Source organism: Petaurus breviceps, unplaced genomic scaffold (genome assembly GCF_028583685.1).
Source record: "Petaurus breviceps papuanus isolate PSGF00001 unplaced genomic scaffold, PetGlider_PUasm1.0 90775, whole genome shotgun sequence".
NCBI lineage: Eukaryota > Metazoa > Chordata > Mammalia > Diprotodontia > Petauridae > Petaurus > Petaurus breviceps.
The window spans coordinates 10,735,874-10,756,624 of record NW_027187342.1 but is presented as its reverse complement, the minus strand read 5'-3'; the positions used below and the strand labels follow the sequence as shown (position 1 = coordinate 10,756,624).

The 20,751-nt window shown below is 33.7% G+C and overlaps 1 protein-coding gene across 12 annotated transcripts in view; it reads right to left on the bottom strand.

Moving 5' to 3' along the window:
* WDPCP (WD repeat containing planar cell polarity effector) overlaps positions 1 to 20,751 on the bottom strand; it is a 519,354-nt gene that overhangs the window by 271,394 nt on the left and 227,209 nt on the right. For 7 of the 12 annotated variants that reach the window (XR_011164621.1, XM_069068989.1, XM_069068992.1 and 4 more), the window contains 6 exons: positions 17,914 to 17,940; positions 8,372 to 8,452; positions 4,973 to 5,017; positions 4,011 to 4,061; positions 2,407 to 2,477; positions 2,061 to 2,120 (listed from right to left, as the gene is read on the bottom strand). Coding sequence is in view for 11 of the 12 variants with exons in the window: in XM_069068989.1 (XP_068925090.1) it covers positions 2,061 to 2,120; positions 2,407 to 2,477; positions 4,011 to 4,061; positions 4,973 to 5,017; positions 8,372 to 8,452; positions 17,914 to 17,929 (324 nt within the window). In the remaining variant the exon portion in view is untranslated. The remainder of the gene's footprint in view (positions 1 to 2,060; positions 2,121 to 2,406; positions 2,478 to 4,010; positions 4,062 to 4,972; positions 5,018 to 8,371; positions 8,453 to 17,913; positions 17,941 to 20,751) is intronic. The other 5 variants (XM_069068996.1, XM_069068994.1, XM_069068997.1 and 2 more) reach the window with 1 other exon arrangement.

The following is a 20,751-nucleotide window of genomic DNA, read 5'->3' as shown; positions in this document are numbered from 1 at the left end:
ACAAATATCTCAAATGATCCTCATAATGACCCTGGAAAGTAGGTGCTATTATTATCCCCATCTCACATTGAGGAAACAGGTAGACAGAGGTGAAGTGACTGGCTCGGCTTCACACAGCTACTAAGTGTCTGAGGCTGGATTTGAATTCGAGTCTTCCTGACTCCAGGACCAACATTCCTTTCACTGCACCATCACCCAGGAAGAGAATGGGATCAGATAATCAGATTTAGAGCTAGAAGGGGCTCTAAAGACCACTGAATCCAACCCCCTCATTTTACAGACGAAGAAACAGAGACAGAACAACTTGTCCAGCCACACAGTTACCGAGTGTCTGGGGCAGAATATTAACTCAGGTTTTCCTGACTCCAAGTTCAGCACTGTGCTGGATAGCCCCTTTCAATCATTCAATAAACATTTATTAAGCACCTACTATATACTAGGCACTATGCTAAGCACTGGAAATACAAAAAGGGGCAAAAGATAGTCCCTGACCTCACAGAGCTTACTTTACATCACCAGAGTTCTAGGGAACACCGTTTCCAGCTCAAAGATTATTTATTTCATTGTTTTAAGCAGCATTCATGAGAGAATAATGAATATAATACCTGAAATTTAAATAGCACTTTAAAGTTCACAAAACACTATAGATACACACTGTCTCACTGGAGCATCACAACTCCATGAGGTAAGTACTATATGCGTTGCTACTCCCATTTTACAAATGAGGCAACTGAGGTTCAGAAAGGGGTTAAATGAGTCACCCATGACCATAAAGCTAATCAGTGTCTGAGGCAAGATTTGACCCCAAGCTTTCCTGACTTCAGGTCAAGCACTCTATCCACTAAGCCAGGGTGAAGGAGATATTAAGCATTGATTATAATTGAAATATTAAACATTATTAAGCATAAATACACTAAGACATGGGCACTTTTAAATTACCTATAGCAAATCACAGTTTATGACAAATGGGCCTAAAACTTCCCTAGATGTTAAAGGCAAATGCGTGTGATAGACATCCATTCACCACCCCAGGAGCTGTAAAGAAAATGGCTAAGCTGACAATAACTTTTTCCTGTATCTTTATCTCTTGTGTTGCCTTTCACCTCTTCTGTCTCTATCTTGCATTTATATGTTGTCTTCCTTGTTGGAGTGTAAGTCCCTCAAGGACAGGGACCATTTTTGCCTTTTCCCAGCACTTAGCACAGTCCCTGGACACAGTAGATGTTTAATAAATGCTTGTTTATTGATTAGTTGAAACAGGAAAACATATCCCATAGGGTTAACAGCATCATTCTTTGTGTTATTAATGCAACAATGCAGAATAAAAAAAAAGGAGAGACCAGAGGCAGGAAGATATTTTACAAGTATATGGACTTTTTAGAGTCTGCTACCTTTGACCAAAGTGGATGCACTTATTCATTGAATTGAGAATATATGATGACCAATGATAAAGTAGGACAATTAATTGGGACCTTTCTTATATTCTGGACCCAGATTTACCTCAACATTAAGCTCAAGGCGCTTCAATAGCTCCTAAAACTACATAGATTTCCCTATTTTAGGTCTAACTCCAATCCACTTGCTTTCCTAAAGGTCGTGGGGCTGTTTATATTTATTGATCAAAATGAAATAATGTTTGTAAGGCTCTTAGCACAGAGCCTGGCACACAGTAGGTATTATATACATACTTATTCCCTCCCCTATGGATATTCCATACTATAATAGCTTTCTGTCATCTAGCATAATCACTTTTCATGAACACTATTCATACTAGTAAATGTTTAATGCTCCATATAATATTTTAAAATATTTTATTCACATTTAGACATTGAAAGCTGCTATTCTACCAGTACAACTGTATTGATTAATGGGGATGACAGTCAATTTGATTGCCTTGTATTAGTTTGTATTCCTTAGTAAATAGAATCTAAAGTATGACATTTTCCCCTTTAAGGAGTTTTTTTCCCCCCACAGACTAACATTAAAACCTAAGAAAAACAGGAATGGTAATTTTCGGCTCCATTGGCTGAATGTCAAGAAATCATGTCATACGGTTTTACCTGACAGACATATTTGTTCTTCCATTTGCTCAACACACATCGACTGTTTTGCATCAGCTCCTAAACGACACAGAAAAACAAAGGAGAGGAGAATTGGCCGCTCAGTACACAAATACATATAGACATGCATACATACTGTCATTATCAGTTAAAGTGCTTCTGATTTTCAAGCAGAGGAGATTAGCATGCCACACAAACAAAGATGCGTCTGTTTGGAAGCTGCTCACTGGACAAAAGCAAAGTTATCATCACCTGAAGGGCTGATCCTTTATGAAAATTCAAACTGCTGAAAGAAGTTTATAACAAAGATTGTTTGTTGTGATTCTTAAAACTTTGTGAAAGGTACCTCCAATTCCTTGAGAGTATCTCTAAGTTTTTCTGGACGTCGATTCTTGAGTATCCAAGGATAATCTCGTGCTAGCAAACAAAACATGGAATGCATTTAGATAAACATGGATTTTTAAAAAATCAATATAGAAAAAAAATTCTGTTCACTAACAGAAATAGATTATAAAATTTAAAGTGAATATATATGTATATATATGTATATGTATATATATATATATATAATTGAGATGGAATAGGTTTCATTTCCACTGTCAAATGATAACCTTTTGAAAAGCTTCACTATAGGAACAATATTTTAACAAGTAATGACCTCAGTAACTATAATTTTGTAATGGCCTTCAGAGACAATGGGTAAATTTCTCAGGTCTGAGAATCTAGTTCATTAAAGTACAGGTATCTGACTCTTTCTTAAATAATCATTAAGGTTAGGCAAATGGAAAATTCAGATCAAAAATTGTCATTCCAGAGTTTCAAATACATTATTTTCATATAATAAAGGAGATAATTAATGAATACAACTGCCACATGTGTACTTATTTTTAATAAATGCAAAACTGGGATTAATTGAAAATTTGGCACCAAAAGTTGGACTTATACCCAACCAGAAAAACCAACAGCTGAGGATAAGCCAGATTTAAATGGAAAATATTGACAAAGTTAGAAACATTCTTATGCTTAAACAAATTATCTTTTTGAAAAAGTACTTTAAATATTTAAAAATCTCTAAGATAAAATTTTTTTTTAAAAGCATTTATTTTTTAAATGAAATCTAGCTATAAGAAACACACATTTAAAAATTATAGACATCAAGGAATTAAAATCAGTTTGGCTAAAAAGAAGCATTTAATACATGTTAAATATATTATGATGCTATATGTTTAATATGAAAATGAATAAAAATATTATTTATGCATCTGGTTATGATTCTAAATAATAGTGTAGAAGAGTTACATAGTCAATTGTGGCAGCTAAGTTATCACAGTAAAATCACTTTGCTGCTTATTTTTTTTCTAAATCAACTTAATTCTAAACACAATAAACTTGAACACTCTTGATGCAGTCAATAATAAAATTTTTTGAAAGTTGTATATGGAAGTCCCCTCCATTCTAAATGAAAGTAAAACAAGTTTTAGGCATTTTATTTTTGAAACTGTATTTACTGAATTACAATAATTAAACTGTTTTATTAAATAATTATAAAGTGTGTATTTTAAAATTTGTATATTTATAGTAATTTGAGTATTAATATTACTCACAGTACAAAACATTCACTATGAAAGTAAAAGTCAACATAAGTTCATTTCATGAGTGTAGTTAATAGTCATATTATTATGTTTATATAAAATATACCTACTAAAACTTTGGTAAGGCATAGGTTTTAATTGACTCAATCAGTGAGATCTAAGTCATGATTCTTATTAATGCTTTCATTTCACTAAAGCAATAAAAATCTGTGAACATAAAACAAAAAATTATTCCAGGATGAGAAATACCTTTGTGCATAAAGCTGGATGTTAATTATTGTGTCACAAACATAAGGAACAATAAAAGATGATAATTTTGTAGCAATTCTTAAAAAAAAAAACCATAAAAGATGCTTACATTCTGCCAATTGTTGCTTCTCTTCTAAGTAACCATGATCTGTTGGTAAAACTATTGGGGGGGGGGGAGAAGCAGGAAAAGTTTAGTAGTCAACTTTATAATTTTTGTCATAAAATTACTATAAAGATTTAAAAATATATATTTTTATAATAAATATACTTTATTTATAAATAAATACATAAAATATTAATTTATATAATTTATATTATATTATTTTATATTAAAAATTAAATATAATATAAATATATATTATAAAGTAAACACAAATCTACAAAGAAGACAGCTTTGTTTTCACTTCATAGAGAGTTATCTTAAATTTGCAGTGAAAGAAGGCTTATTCAGCACAACAGGTGGACCAATATTCTTGAGCCTCCAATCTCATCAGATAGTGAAGTGAGCTGCAACTGAATCCTGACCAGAAGCTGAGTCAGTCTGTCAACAGAACTATGGAAACAACATATTAACCACCAAGCTAAGCACTCGGGATGCCCACACAAGTTCTACCTTAACCTGGACTGAAACAGGAAGTAACTCTAGCTGGAAAGACCTTTTGGCCCATCATGAAACTTCTAGGATTAACAGGATTAATCAGATAAAGAAAATTGATCATTCACTCAGAAATGCCTATTTCAGATACCAGGTGAGGATTCAGGAGCACGGCATAGGTGCAGTCCTACGCGTTTATGATGCCCTCTACTGGGATGCCAATTAATAGAAGGAACTGGACAGTCTAGCAATCAGTCTGATCAATATAAAAATATAAACTTTTCATGCTACCTCACATTAAAACGACTATGTTATATGAAAAACATGCCAACTTTGAGATTTTCTAGGAAAGTAAAGTAGACTTTTCCTGTATAATCCATTCCTAGAGATAATATGGATGGTGTTCTAAAATTCTTATTTTTTTATTATCTAGGATATTTAATTTAATTTAAATGTTAATAGTATACTTATTTTACCTGAGTCTTTCTTCTCATAATACTGGTAGGTCCCAATGTCTCTGTCTAAATAATGAGAAGAAATAACATTAAGTTATGGTAAATTGCTTTGGGAGGTTGGGGGAGACTAAGTAAGATTGGATTTTAGCAGTTGAAATTCCAGAAGAAAACCCAAGAAGAATATTCTAACCAGCTAATTAAGAATGAATACAGTGACCTGGAGAGAATGTTGGTTGGGGCTGTGATCCTCCTTGCTCTAGAGTTCAGTCCAGCATTCCTGGACCCATACTAATTCTATCCTGTAATTGATTGTATCCCTTGGGCAAGACCCACCAACAACTTGGTCATCCACAGATTTATAGCCAGTTTGCTGAAAGGACGGCGGGAAGTATGGTAGGGCATAAACTTCCCTGGGCTGCCTTGGATTAAGGAGAACGAACATCCAAGGGTCATTCAAATTAGGATCTATTGCCGTGGCTATACCAGAACTAACTGGGATGGGGCTGTTTTGAAGGGTGAGTTAATATTGCTTGAGCAATATTAACTCTATCTCAAACTTTAATGACAGAAAAACAGATTAACTTTAAAAAGCATTTCTTTTATATAGATATAGATATGAATACCTTCCTCCATTCAACTCCTGTACTGAAATAATCAGCTTGTGTTTTCCTTTGGGTAACATAAATTGTCCTTCCATAATGACAAAAGGACTACTGCTGATATATTTGAGTGCAGTGTGGACTGCCCCCTAGCGACTAAATGCAACTTTGACAGCTTTTCTCTCATCCAAACAGAGCAGTTATTTGTACTTAGGTTGTCCCTTTCAACACACAATTGTACTTGTATTTTGAATTGAGCAATTTATTTCTATTTGTCTAAATTTGTATTTTTATTCCAAACAGTTTAAAACTCCATGTCTGTACTTTTACCTAAGCTATAATATGAAAGTCTAGAAATGTAGCAAGCAGAGAGAGTCCCCAGTTCTCTGACATCTGAATTACAGAACTTGAAACTAAGCCAAATCCCCACTTCCAAATACTAGGTCTCTGGCATAGGGCTAAGTAAAGCCACTACCTCAAAACCAATTGTTTACTTTGGCTCCATTGGAACTACCCAGGTCACAAACAGCCCTAGGGACTCCATCTCCTTTGAAACAACTCTATATACAGCTCCAGTTTTAGATGGCAAAGGTATTTTAGATTCTGAGAAAGAACTAAGTCCAGAACAGTCTAGCTATACATACTTGCCCTGTAGCTGATATCCAAGGCCAGATATGGAACCAGTTCTAAGTACAAACACCATTGTGAGTTCTGTGTACTATAACTAAAATGAATGTCTATCCTCAATCTGTGCAACTTTTCTATCACTTTTAAAGAATCACAAATGAGCAACATGCCTTGCAGACTTTACATACAATTTCAATGTTTCTTTTAATAAAGAGGGGAAAAAACCCATATTTCCCCATGTGTCTCTGAAATATAGCCATTAAGTGACTTTCAGATAATGTTGGATTCCATTCTTATACTGTTGTTATGTGAACTTGGAAAAGTTCCTAAACTGTTCCACATATGGCTTTCTCTACTTACCCACAGGTGCTAATAATATGCCTCTCTATTTGCCTCACTTAGCCTTCTAAGGACATAGGGATATTGTGTTAATATCACTGTTTGGGCTTTCCATGAAAGCATTCTGAATCATAACATTAACTATATCTCTAGTACATAGACTTATCCAAGTCTGATTTTGCAGATTGTGTGCAATAAAATGCACAGGGTTTCTCAACCACTAGCTTGCATTGCATCAGTCAACACTTCATTCTAATTAGGTAGTAACACTAAAATCCTAGCAACAGATGAATAATATTTTAATTAAAATTAATTTTAATTTTAATGAGGAAGCTGAATGACAGGAAACATTTTTCAAAAAAGTTAATCTTAGTGGAATTACTCCTTTTTAATTCAGCTATTAGCTCTAAGGTACATTGTCAACAGTGTTCACCAGCAAAATACAGTAAGGGCATACATTCATCTTTTCTAAACCCCAGACTGAATGTTATACTGAAAATCCTTAGGTTAGGCGACTTCAGTGCCGCAAATATCTCTATCTAAACTTAATATTTCTGTTTTCACAGACTTTCAATGACGACTTTTTGAAAGTTTATATATACACATATATCACACAGATATATGTAAATTTCTTCCTGCAAAAACAGAAACATTTCAGTATTACCTATCTTTTTAAACTTATTTTTCATCCATTAAGTCATCACCTTGTCATGAACAAGGTATATATAGTATACCTGATGCTATTTTTGTATTATGTTCTCAATTAATCAGGAATGTTGAGACATTAAAGTATTTAAATATTTAAAAATATTTAAACATGGCTAAAGTTAACATAAAATAACTTTCACTGATATTACTCAAAGTTGTAAAGGAAGCAATAACTTTTGTGGTTTTTTAATGTGGCTTTCACAGCAAATACAGAAGTAGTTCTTAAGTGTGACTACTTTCTCATCCATATGAAACAAAAACTGAAATACACTGGTATATTTATAATCCAAATGCATAATTCACATAAAAGTAGGAAACAAGAATAGGGGATCGTTTTATGTTTGGGGCATTACACAGAATAGTAGTTTTTACATATGGTATTTTACCATTAATGAATTCAAAAGTTTATGGTTTTAATTTAAACATGTATGTACCAAAAAAAAAACCCCGAAACTATAGGTTAATAAGGTAAGCTTGCCTTCCTAAATAAAAAAATCAAAACGTTATTTTTGGGGGGGGGGAGGGAACTCAAAGAATTAAAGAAAATAATTTTAAATACTTGTTTCGTAATGGAACCTACGGTTTATTCTATAGTGCAAAGCACTTTTTTCCTACCCAGAACATTTAAACTACTAAGAAAATGAAAGAATGTAATAGTAATTGGGTATCTTCCCTGCATATGTATGAAATATTATTTTACTATCAAATTATTAGTCTATTATTAGTGAGCCTACTAATATTAATGAATAGAAAATAGCTAATAATGGAAACCTAGAATAAAATTGTAAATGTGCATCTTAAGAACAAAAAAAAATCAGACACAACAAAATTAACTTTCACTACTGAAAATTCTACTTGAATGCAAGTTGAAATAAACATGCTGCTAATTGAGATCATAAGAAGCAATTCTATAATATTTAATAATAAGTTAATTTATAAATAACTAATTATCAACATATTTTTATATTCAAATGAGTTTACATATGTAAAGTACTTTGCAAACATTAAAGCTTAAATGAATGCAAGCCACTTCAATATGAAAAAACAATAATTATTCAACTAGAGTTTTCAGTCTTTGGTATTAAGTATTTTTCAATTTTGTTATTTTTCTTTAAAGAATGATAAAATTAGTCTAGAGCTGACTTACCTTCAATATGTAAGTTGTTCTTTAAAGACCAGAGGTGCAGTTCAGTCAAGCAGAAAGACATCTGTTGGCAGAAAGAATGTCCTATAAAATGAAAAACAATTCAAAGGTAGTAATTAATTACTTTCAATCACTAATGAAATTAAACATCCAAGAAAGAATCATTTGCTACTAGTAGTATTTGAGAAGCAAATAAAGTAAGTAATCATAATTCTATTGTATTACTATTTATTTTTGCCAAAAAAGATGTTCCAGCAGAAAAACTGCAAATTGTATTTTTTTCAGATTTAACACTGTCATAGATAGAAAGGTGGTAGAAGGAATATTCATATTTTTAATTTTTAATAGATTAGAAGCTGATAGTTCTGGTTTTTAAAGCTTGTTGTATTTTAATTCCATATACATGCATTTATATTGATAAGAAACATTTACTGTCTCCTAAACACAAGATTGACTGATTAAAATGAAAGTTACAAAGGAGTGGTATATAGTTACTATTACCTTACTTAACGGAATACATTTGCTTTAAAGTAAACTACGTGAAATCATATTAGCATTCAGATTAATTTCTTAATCTTAATGTCATGCTGGATTTAGAAACTAGTTCCAGCTGCATAAAGAACATGGTAACAAAACATACTTTCCATATTACTTCTTGTTTAATAGCAAGATCTAATAATCAATACCTTTCTTAAATAATTTAACTTCATTAATTTAACATAATTAGAGGAAAATCAGCCTGAATTTTTGAGTCTTTTAAAGAAAATACAATTTACTTTCAAATAATATATAGTCAAGATTTATTTTCCCCTAAAAGGTAGTAAAATCAATAATTTTCAAATTAATTTCTGAGTTACTAAAGAACTTTGAAAATTTCTCTACGGAAGTTTTGGTAGGAGAAAACAATTGCCATCTTCTCTAAGGGAGTGACTAGAACATTAACTATTTTGTATCTACATACACATACATACACATGTATATACACACACATATATATTTACATACACACACATTTAACATGTAGTATTTTATGATTTATCCAAAAGCTTATGGTTTTAAGCACAAATATAACAAAATAGTATTTATATAGATAGATGATAGATCCACACACATATATAGAAAATATATTGTGATCCAAATATATATGCAGTGATATATATACATATACACATATATACACATACATACAAACACATATATGAAACATTTGCATTAGATTGAGTAGTTCCCACTTGACTGTTCTGTTGATCATTTCACAAATATCTGAAAGTCATATATAATGCCAAAAATTGTTTTTAGCTACAGCTTAAACTTTCTACTCCACCAATTTTTATTAGATTAAGAGGAAGAAAAAGGGGCCGAATTTGATCTCTCTCCCTCCCTTCTTTCTTCAATTTATTTCATTTCAATTCAATAAACATTGAATTCTCCAAAGAAATGAAATAACTTATTGATGTGTAAATGAACAGAAGAGATGAAACAAAAGACCCCAAGTCCTGAGTAGGCCCAAAAGCTTTTGGGCAAGGATCAATAAAGAAAAGGGAGCAATATCACCATGGAATACCTGACCATGCAGTCAGAAAAAGGCAAAGGTAAAGAGCTTGGGAAACACGTTACAAACCTGGCCCAAAAGCATAATATGGCAATAATGGAAATTTTCAACCATCTAGAAATCAGTTTGGCTCTCCTGCTGCCCATGGCAGAGCAGTTACTGACTTCCCTAATTGGAAATTCCATTCTTCAAAATGTAGAAGGATAAATAAAGGGAAGTTATTTTTGTTTAATTCTAAACAATTAGAAAAATGGTGTTGAAAGTAGAAATTATCAATGAAAAACAACTATCTACCTTAGAAATGTTATTAAAAAAAAAGAGGAAAGTTAGGCATAGTGTCACCCTAAGTTTTAGGAGAACAAGTTTCAAAGAGTTTAGAGGAAAGATCCTAAAGATTTTATGGATAGTCCAAGAAGGAACAGAAACTCTCAAGAATGAAATCTCCCAACACAAACTTTTAATTCCAAAGAGGAAGAAAAGGGTTAGCTGTCTAAACAAAGGGGCATGTCTTCACAAGGAGTTTCAGTGACCATCACAGAATTTTTTAAAAACAGGTAGAGAAGAGGAAAAGCAAGGGTAAGTAAACACAAAATAATGTATACAGAACACTGGCATTGTCCCTTTAGAATACTTTCAGGAGTTCTAAATCTCAAAAGATAATGAATGTTAAGGACAACAAAATGAAGTTTTTTTGTTTGTTTTTAGCTGTGCTGAGAAGAAGTAGATCGAATAAAGGAAAAGATCATTGTTCATAATGGATAAGACATTGATGACAAAGAAGTAAGGAGAAAGAAATACTCAACTGACATATCTGAAGATCGTGACCAAAAAATTAGCCTGGCCACTATACTTGAAGGACTTTTAAATGAAAATTGCCATGTTGTATTACAATCAGAAGGTAAAACAAAAATAGAAAGAATTTACCAGTCACGTCCTGAAAGAAATTCCAAAGCTAAAACTCCAACAAGCATCATAACCCAGAATCTAGACCTTCCAGGTCAAATAAAAAGTACTGCAAACACACAAAAAGAAAAGGCTCAAGTACCAAGGAACAATAGTCAGAATCATATAATAAAGCTACTACTGTAAGAAATTAGCAAACTAGGAATATTATATTCCTAAAGGCAAAATACAAGGGATGACAAACAAGATCTATTCAGCAAAACTCAATAAAATAATCCTATAGGGGAAAATCAATGAAATAGAGGACTTTAAAACATTCCTAATGAAAAGGCCAGGCAGCTAGGTAGCACAGTGGATAGTGCTGGGCCTGGAATCAGGAAGAAAAGATCGGAGTTCAAATCTGTCCTCAGACACTTACTAGCTGTGGGACCCTGGGCAAGTCACTTAACCCTGTTTGCCTTGGTTTCCTTATCTGTAAAATGAGCTGGAGAAGGAAATGGCAAAGCATTCCAGTATCTTTACCAGGAAAACCTCAAATGGGGTCACAAAGGGTCTGACACAACTTAACAACTCAACAACAATAAAAAGGCCAGAATTAAGTAGAAACTTTGAAATGCAGGAGTCAAGAGAAACACAGAAAAGTAGGTACATTTGATCAACTGGAAGGGAACATATCATGAAAAATTTTTTGAATATTTAAAAGAAAATTTTTCATGCAACTGGGAAATCAGATATACAGGCACTGGGGTATAGAAATCCATCTTGCCCTACTAGAAAGTTAGGGGAGGATGGGGGGAGGATATGAGAGAACAGATTGGGGGAAGGGATATTCAGTAGGCTCACTATCTTGGGGTAGGGATAGGGGAAAGATGGGGAGAAAATTTGTAACAAAATCTTGTGGAAATAAATGTTGAAAACTAAAAATAAATAAATTGAGAATAAAAATGATAAATTGTTTGCATTCTAATAAGGGACAAGAAAGAATGTTCTTTCAGAACACTAATGTTTTTAAGGGTTACATTAAAAAAATTAAGAAGAGGAAGGGAATGCAGATGGTTTTGTTCCACTTTGATGGTCTTAGGAGAAGAAGAATTTGAGAGAGAAAGGGAAATATACTAGGAAGAAAAGGAGGAGAAAGGGGAGGAATTTACTTTCTCACATACAGTGCATTGATCGACAATTATACACACAGGAAAAGACAAAAAACAAAACAGCTGGGTACTAAATGAATCTCAGTTTCATCTGAATCAAAGGAAGATTGAACACACACAGAACCACATATATTTTTACGCACATACACACATAAAACATGATAAACAAAAGTATTATGGGAGGCAGAGCCAAGACTCACCTGAGCTCTCCCCCAACCCTTCCCAACACCTTTAAAAAATGACTAAACAAATTCTAGAGCAACAGAACCCACAAAAAGATGGAGTGAAACAAATTTCCAGCCCAACACAACTTGGAAGATTAGTAGGAAAGGTCTGTTGCTCCAGGGTGAGAAAAGAACACAATCCAGTGAAGGCCCAGCTAGCACAGTCTAGGCCCCAGCAAACCAAAAGCAGACTTTGGGAGCCATTGAATCACCAATGGCAATGGCTGTTTCCAGAGCTCTTATCACATAGATGGCAAGGAGGTGAAACAAGTGATCAGAAAGAGATTACAGGGATCTTTCTGCTAGCACCGAGGCAGGACTCTGTAGCTTTGCTCATATTCAGATCCAGGGCCCAGTCCTGGATGGCAGCTCCAAAATGAGGAGGAACACTAGCAGAGCAGAGCTTGTAGCCACAGTGGAGGGGGTAACCTCCATGCAGTTTCAGGGCAGAAAAGAGTGCTTCTGGTTGCTCACAGACCAGAGCACAGGCCAGGAGAATAGTAAACACACCTCTCCTAAGATCATACCACCTTGGAAAAAAATGAAAACTTACATCTCTAGGGGTATCTCTGAAAACAGCTGCACAAAACCCCTGAAGATGAGACGGTACATCCTTTACCCTGGAAGCAGAGACCTACTTTAACAAAGAATTAAAAGTCAAGTAATAGGCTGAGGAAATGAGCAATCAATGGGACAAAAAACTGACTATAGAAACTTAGTATGGTGACAAGGAAGATCAAAACATACACTCAGAAGAACATGTTAAAGTCAAAGCTCCTATAACCAAAGCCTCCAAGAAAATATGAATTGGTCCAAGAGCATGGAAGAACTCAAAAAGGATTTTGAAAATCAAGAAAGACAGGTAGAGGAAAAATTAGGAAGAGAAATGAGAGTGATGCTAAACAAATCATAAAAAAATGAATCAACAACTTGGTAAAGGAGACACAAAAAAACTACGGAAGAAAATAACACCTTAAAAACAGTCTAGAGGGTGGCCAGGTAGCACAGTGAGTAAGAGCACCGGCTCCAGTATTGGGATGACCTGGGGATCAAATCCCGGGTTCAGACACTTAGCACCCACCCAGAAACACCTGACCATGTAACCTTGAGCAAGTTACTTAACCCCAATTGCTTAGGGGCGGCCAGGTGGCTCAGCGAGTAAGAGCACCAGCTCCACTGTCGGGATGACCTGGGGATCAAATCTGGGCTCAGATACTTAGCACCACACCCAGAAATAACTGGCCATGTAACCTTGAGCAAGTTACTTAACCCCAAATGCTTTAAAAAAAAAGAAACAAAAAAAACAAGTCTAGGCCAAATGATAAAAAGAGGTCCAAAAAGTCAATAAGGAGAAGAATGCCTCAAAAAAGCAGAATTGGTGAAATGGAAAAGGAGATCCAAAAGTTCACTGAAGAAAATAATTTCTTAAAAATTAAAATGAAAGAAATGGAAGCTAATGACATTATGAGAAATCAAGAAACAATAAAACAAAATCAAAATAAAGAAAAAAATAGAAAACAATATAAAATATCTCATTGGAAAAACAACTGACCTGGAAAATAGATCCAGGAGAGATAATTTTAAAATTATTGGATTATCTGAAAGCCATGATCAAAAAAAAGAGCCTAGACATCATCTTTCAAGAAATTATCAAGGAAAACTGACCTGATGTTTTAAAACCAGAGGGTAAAAAAGACATTGAAAGAATCCACTAATCACATCCTAAAAGAGATCCCAAAATGAAAACTTACAGGAATATTAGCCAAGTTCCAGAGTTCCCAGGTCAAGGAGAAAATATTGCAAGTAGCCAGAAAGAAACTATTAAAGCATGGTAGAGTCACAGTCAGGATAACACAAGATTTAGCAACTTCTACATTAAAGGATCAGAAGGCTTGGAATATGATATTCCAGAGGGCAAAGGAGCTAAGATTACAACCAAAAATCACCTACCCAGCAAAATTTAGTATAATCCTTCAGGGGAAAAAATGAAGATTCAATGATATATAGGACTTTCAAGCATTCTTGATGAAAAGACCAGAGCTAAATAGAAAGTATGACTTTCAAATACCAGACTCAAGAGTAACATAAAAAGGTAAGCAGGAAAGGGAAATTGTAAGGGACTTAATAAGTTTAAACTGTTTACATTCCTATGTGGGAATACGACATCTGTAACTCATAAAACCTTTTTCATTATTAGGGTAGTTAGAAGGAGCACATATAGACAGAGAGCACAACTGTGCTTGAATGTGGATTGAATGTGAAGGGATGATACCTAAAAAAAAATTAAGGGGTAAGAGAGGAATATACTGAGAGAAAGAGAAAGGGAGAGGGAGAATGGGGTAAATTATCTCACATAAAAGAGGCAAGAAAAAACTTTTACAGTGGAGGGGAAGAGGGAGTAAGTGAGGGGAAATGAATGAAACTTACGCTCATCAGAATTGGCTCAAAGAAGGAATAACATACAATTGGGTATAGAAATCTATCTTACCCTATAGGAAAGTAGGAGAGGGAAGGGATAAGAAAAGGGAGTATGTGATAGAAGGAAGGACAGATTGAGGGAGGGGGTAGTAAGGAGAAAAATACTTGAGAAGGGACAGGGTGAAAGGAGAGAGAATAAAATAAATGGGAGTGGGGAATAGGATGTTATAATACAGTTAGCAACACTGTGAAAAAAATTTTGAAGCAAGTTTCTTTGATAAAGGCCTCATTTTACAAACATATAGAGAACTGATTCAAATTTATAAAAATAAGAGCTATTCCCCAATTGATAAATGATCAAAAAACATGATCAGTTCTCAGATGAAGTAATCAAAGCTATCTATAGCCATATGAAAAAATACTCTAACTCACTATTGATTAGAGAAATGCAAATTAAAGCAATTCTGAGGTACTATCACATACCTATTAGATTGGCTAATAGGGAGGAAAAGAAAAATGGCAAATGTTGGAAGGGATGTAAGAAAAATGATACATTAATGCATTGTTTGTGGAGTTGTGAATTGATTCAACCATTCTGTAGAGTAATTTGGAACTATGCCCAAAGGGCTATAGAACTGTGCACACTCTTTGACCTAGGAGTGCCACTACTAGATCTGTATCTAAAAAGACATTTTTAAAAAAGGAAAAGGACTTATATATACAAAAAAGCAGCTCTTTTGGGGGGGCAAAGATTTAGAAATTGAGGGGACACCCATCAATTGGGCAATGGTTGAACAAGTTGTGGTATGTGATTATGATGAAATACTGTAAGAAATGATAAGCAAGATACTTTCAGAAAAACCTGGAAAGACTTGCATGCACTAATGCAAAGTGAAGTGTACTATATACAAAGTAACAGCAATATTGTGTGATGATCAGCTGTAAATTATTTTTAGCTATTCTCAGCAATACAACAATCCAAGACAATTCTGAAGGAATTAGGATGAAAAACACTATCCAATCCCAGAGAAAGAACCTATGACGTACAAATAAAGATTGAAGCACACTTTTTTTTACTTTCTTTATTTTTCTTGAGTTTTTTGTCTATGTTTTATTTCATAACATGACTCTTATGGTTTGCATAACTATACATGTATAACTTATATCCAATTACTTGCCTTCTCAAAAAGAGGGGGTTAGGGAAGGAGGATGGGTGAGAATTTGGAACTCGAGGCTTTAAAAATAAATGTTGAGTTGTTTTTACATGTAACTGGGGGGAAATAAAGTACCAAACAATTAAAAATAAGAAAAGAAAAGCATTATGCATAACATGGAAATAGGCAGTAACAAGGAGAGGAAAGGACAGGATTAAAAAGAAAAATAGGATAGATGCAAGGGAAGCATAAGCAAAACAAATCTCAATGTTGGAAAGTTAATAATGAAAGAGAAATTAAAAGAAGGAAGCAAACTAAAACTAAAAACCTATGATCAAGACTGAGGCAAGGGGAAGAGAAGAGGGAGAAAAGACTTTTTAAATTATAGATCACTAGTGGTAAGGAAATTCCTTTATTCACCACCATTTTCTTTGTAATGAGGGTGAAGTGAAGCAGAGAAAGAGAAAGAGCACAAGACAGAATGGAAGAGAATGCACAACTAACATTCAAAACTGTGAATGTAAATAGGATGAACTTACCTACAAAATTGAAAAGAATATCAGAATGGATTAGAAAGCTGACTACAATAACATGCTTATAGGAAACATACTTAAAAAGCAAAAAATTCACAGAGTTAAAAAAATTGGTTGGAGCAAATTATATTATGCTTTAGGTCAAAGGTTAACAAATTATAATCTGTGGGTCAAACTCAACACTAAATATATCTTTTATTGACCTAATACAATAAAATTATGTTGAAGGATCACTGAATAAATGATTAAATTAAGTAGACAATAAACAATTTAATCCTAAAGAATTGATGCATTGAAGAACAAGTCACAAACAAAAATTTCTACAATGAAAATGACAACAATGAAACAAAATATCAAACCTTATGGGATTGAGCTAAAGTATTCTTGAGAGAAAACTCTAAACTTATTCATCTACAAAGAGAGCAATAACAAATCAATAAATCAGTCGAGCAATATAAAGCACTAAAAAAAAAGTTTAAGCCCAACTATCCCTCAAAGTAGAAATTTTGAAAATGAAAACAGATTAATGAAATTGAAAGCAAAAAAACCCCACTGAATTTGTAAAAAAAATAAAAACTATAATTTAATTTTTAAAATTAATAGTTAGCAAGTTTGATTGAAAAGGGGAGATAAAGGAAAAATAAACTACAAAAAATTTAAAAGGAAAATTTATAACAACTGAATGAACAACATAATAAAGGGAACTATTCGAAACTATTTTGCCCAATCATATGCCAACAAAACTAACAATTTAGAAGAAATGGACAGATATTTACAAGTCAACAAGCATTTACTAAGCTCTTATTTAAGGCATTCTGCTACTAAAATACCCAGATTAGCTACTAAGATACCCAGATTAACAAGAAATAAAGCATTTAAATAATGCAGTATCAGAAAAAAATTTAACAAATCATAAATGGACTCTCAAAGGCTTAGGGGGAGAACAGGGTAAGCTGGACTTAAGAATTAAAGCTATCAAATATTCAAAGAATAATGTTAGCATCACATAAACTGTTTGCATACAAAAGAATAGGATCAATCCTTTCAAAATCTTTCTAAGAAATGAATATAGTCTTTATACCTAAATCTGGGAGAGACAAAGCAGAGAAATAAAATTATAGATCAATGCCCCTAATAATAAAAATATGAGATAAAATATTAGCAGAGAGGTTACAACATATTAAAACGATCATACATTATGATCAAATTGGATTTCTACCACAAATGCAAGGTTGTTTTAATATAAGGAAACCTATAATTGGGTCATATAATAGACAATATTAATAGCAAAAATAATAAAACCAATAAGATTAAATCAATAGATGCTGAAAATACTTTTGACAATAATTGAATGCCTAATTCTGATCAAACACTAAGAAGCATAGGACCAAACAGACCCTTAATATGTTAAGTAGTAGCTATCTAAAACAAAGACCCAACATTAGAAGTAATGGAGAAATATTAGAGGTTTTTCTAGAAGGTCAGAGGTAAAGTTGTCCATTATCAACACTATTATTTAAAATAGTACTAAAAATGCTAATTATATCAACAGGGCAAAAACAGAAACCTAGGGAATAAACAAACATAAGCAAAGAAGAGACAAAACTCACTTTTTCCAGATGACATGATAGTTTTCTCTAAAGAATGCAAAAGAGGTAACAAAAAAACATTAAATGAAATAATAACTTTAGCAGAGTTTCAGGATGTAAAATCAATCCACATAAGCCATAAACATTCTTATATTAGCAATAAAATCTAGGAGAAAGATATAGAAAGAGAAATTCCATTCAAAATAACTACAAAATATATTGGAGTTTATCTATTATAATACACAAGAACTATAAGAACATAACTGCCATGCTTTTTACAGAAATAAATATATCAAAATATTTGGAGAAATATTAATTACTTAGGGGTAGGTCACTAGAATTTAATAAAAATGACAACACATAAACTAAGTTATTCGGTAAATCAATTACCAGACAATCAAAGGATTAGTTTATTGGGTTAAAAAAGTGATGATGAACCAGAGAAAAGTCTCAACTGGAGAAAAGTCAAGGCTATTGAGAGGAATCATGAAAAAATTAGGATGGAAGGGAGCCTACCAATATCAGATTTCAAACTATAATGCAAAACAATAATCATTAAACACTATTTGGAATTAATTAAAAAATAGAGGCTGATCAGTGCAACAGATTAGGTACCTAACAAATGAACATAGTAGCACAGTGTTCAATTAATTCAAAGGATGCAACTATTGGAGTAAGGACTCACCAGTCAACAAAAACTCATGGGAAAACTGGAAAGTAGTCTAGCAGAAATCAGGCATAGAACAATATCTCAAACCATATACAAAAGTATCTCACAACATATAGGTAGACAATAGATAAAGAGGAGGGTAAGGGAACAAACATTGATTAAGCACCTGTTATGTTCTAGGCACTGGGTTAAGTGCCTTACAAATATTACCTCATGTGATCCTCACCACAACCTTGGAAGGCAGGTGCTATTAGCTTGGTACATGATAGGCACTACATAAGTAATAATAATAATAATTATTATATTCATTTTATGACTTACGAAGATGGAGATAAGTGTCTTGCCCAGGGCTGCACAGCTAGATTCTAATTCAGATCTTCCTGACTGTGGGCCCAGAACTCTACTCACTGCACCACCCAGGTGCCTCTACAGATCATATGCCAAAACAAGTTTCAAACATGACTTAGATTTTTAAAAAGGTGGGAGTGGAAAGAAGAGCAAGGAATACCTTTTGCCACTATGGTTATGAAAAGAGTTCAGGATAAACAGGATCACAGAAGAAAAAATATACAATTTAGATAACAAAATTTAAAAGTTTCTACACTAAGAACAAATACAGTTAAAACTGGAAGAAAAACAAATGGGGAAATTTTTTCAGCAAATTTCTCTACAAAGAATTTCATATCCAAGTTAGATAAGGAATGGATTCAATTTTATAAGAAAAAAAGTCATAGAATGTGCCAGGCACAGTGCTAGGCTCTGGGTATATGAATGCAAATAATGGAGTTTCTATTCTAAGTGGGCATGGAGAGAAAACATGTACATATAAGTCTACACAAGCTAAGTAAAAGGTAGGAGTGTGGGGAGGGCACTACCAGCTGGAAAAGAAGAGCTCAAGAAAGATTTCATGCAGAAGGTGGTCCTTGAGCTAAACCTTGAAGGCACAGAGAGATGCTATAAGGCAGAACTGAGGAGAGAGCATAGGCCAAGAATGCGAGGCAGCCAGTGCTAACACACCCCAGTAGTACAGCATCTCAGAAACAGAAAAGGTGAGTTTTGCTAGACCTTGCTGGGGACTGATGCTTAATAAGACTAGAAAGGTGGTATGGGGTCAAGCTGTAAAGGGCTTTAAATGCCAAACGAGGAATTTTATATTTGATCCCAGAGGCAATAAGGAGCAAGATGAATTTATTGAAGAGAGGGCTATGATCAGATCTGAACTTAAGAAAGAGCATTTTGGCAGCTGTGTGGAATCTAGATTAGAGTAGATAGAAACCTAAGATAAGGATATCAATGACAAAATTGTGGAAACTTAAAGATACAAAATTATTCTGATATGTTTGGTTGCAAAGGAAAGATCCCACTCCTCCTTCTTTGCAAAAGGTTGAGGATCGTGGCCATGGAACACTGCACATAATATCAGACTTTTTTGATTCATTGATTAGATTTACTTAACTTGTTATTTTTGTTCTGTATTATGAGGGATGAACATAGTGAGTTTGAGATACCTATGGTACATCTAGTTTGAAATGCTCATTAGGCAGTTAATGGGGTAGGATCAGAACTCAGAAGAAAGATCAGAATTGGAAATACAGACCTGAGAAATATCTGTCTAGAGATAATAATAAAAATGAATGAGAATGAATTGTGAGAAACTGTATAGAGAAAAGAAGGCCCAGGACAGAGTCTTGGAGTACACTCAAAGCAGGGTGGGGAGAGTGGTAGTACAACAAAAGGAGTCAAACATGTAAGAGAACCAAGAGAGAACAGTATTTCAAAATTCCAAAAAGGACAGAATATCCAGGAGAATTTGATCAGTAAATGAATGGATGAAAATGTACAAGCGAGTTAAAATAAGGTAGATCGAATTAAGGGAGGCAGTAGTCAAAAGCAAAACAGATTTTTGAGGAGGGACAGGAAAGAGAGAGAGACAGACAGAGAGACAGAGAGAGAGAGAGAGAGACAGAGAGAGACAGAGACAGAGAGACAGAGACAGAGACAGAGAGACAGAGACAGAGAGACAGAGACAGACAGAGACAGAGAGAGACATAGAGAGACAGAAAGACAAAGAGACAGAGACAGAGAGAGAGAGACAGACAGACAGAGACAGACAGACAGAGAGAGACAGAGAGAGAAACAAGAAAAATCAGATGGAGGAAAATACACAACTAGTAATTATAATTGTGAAT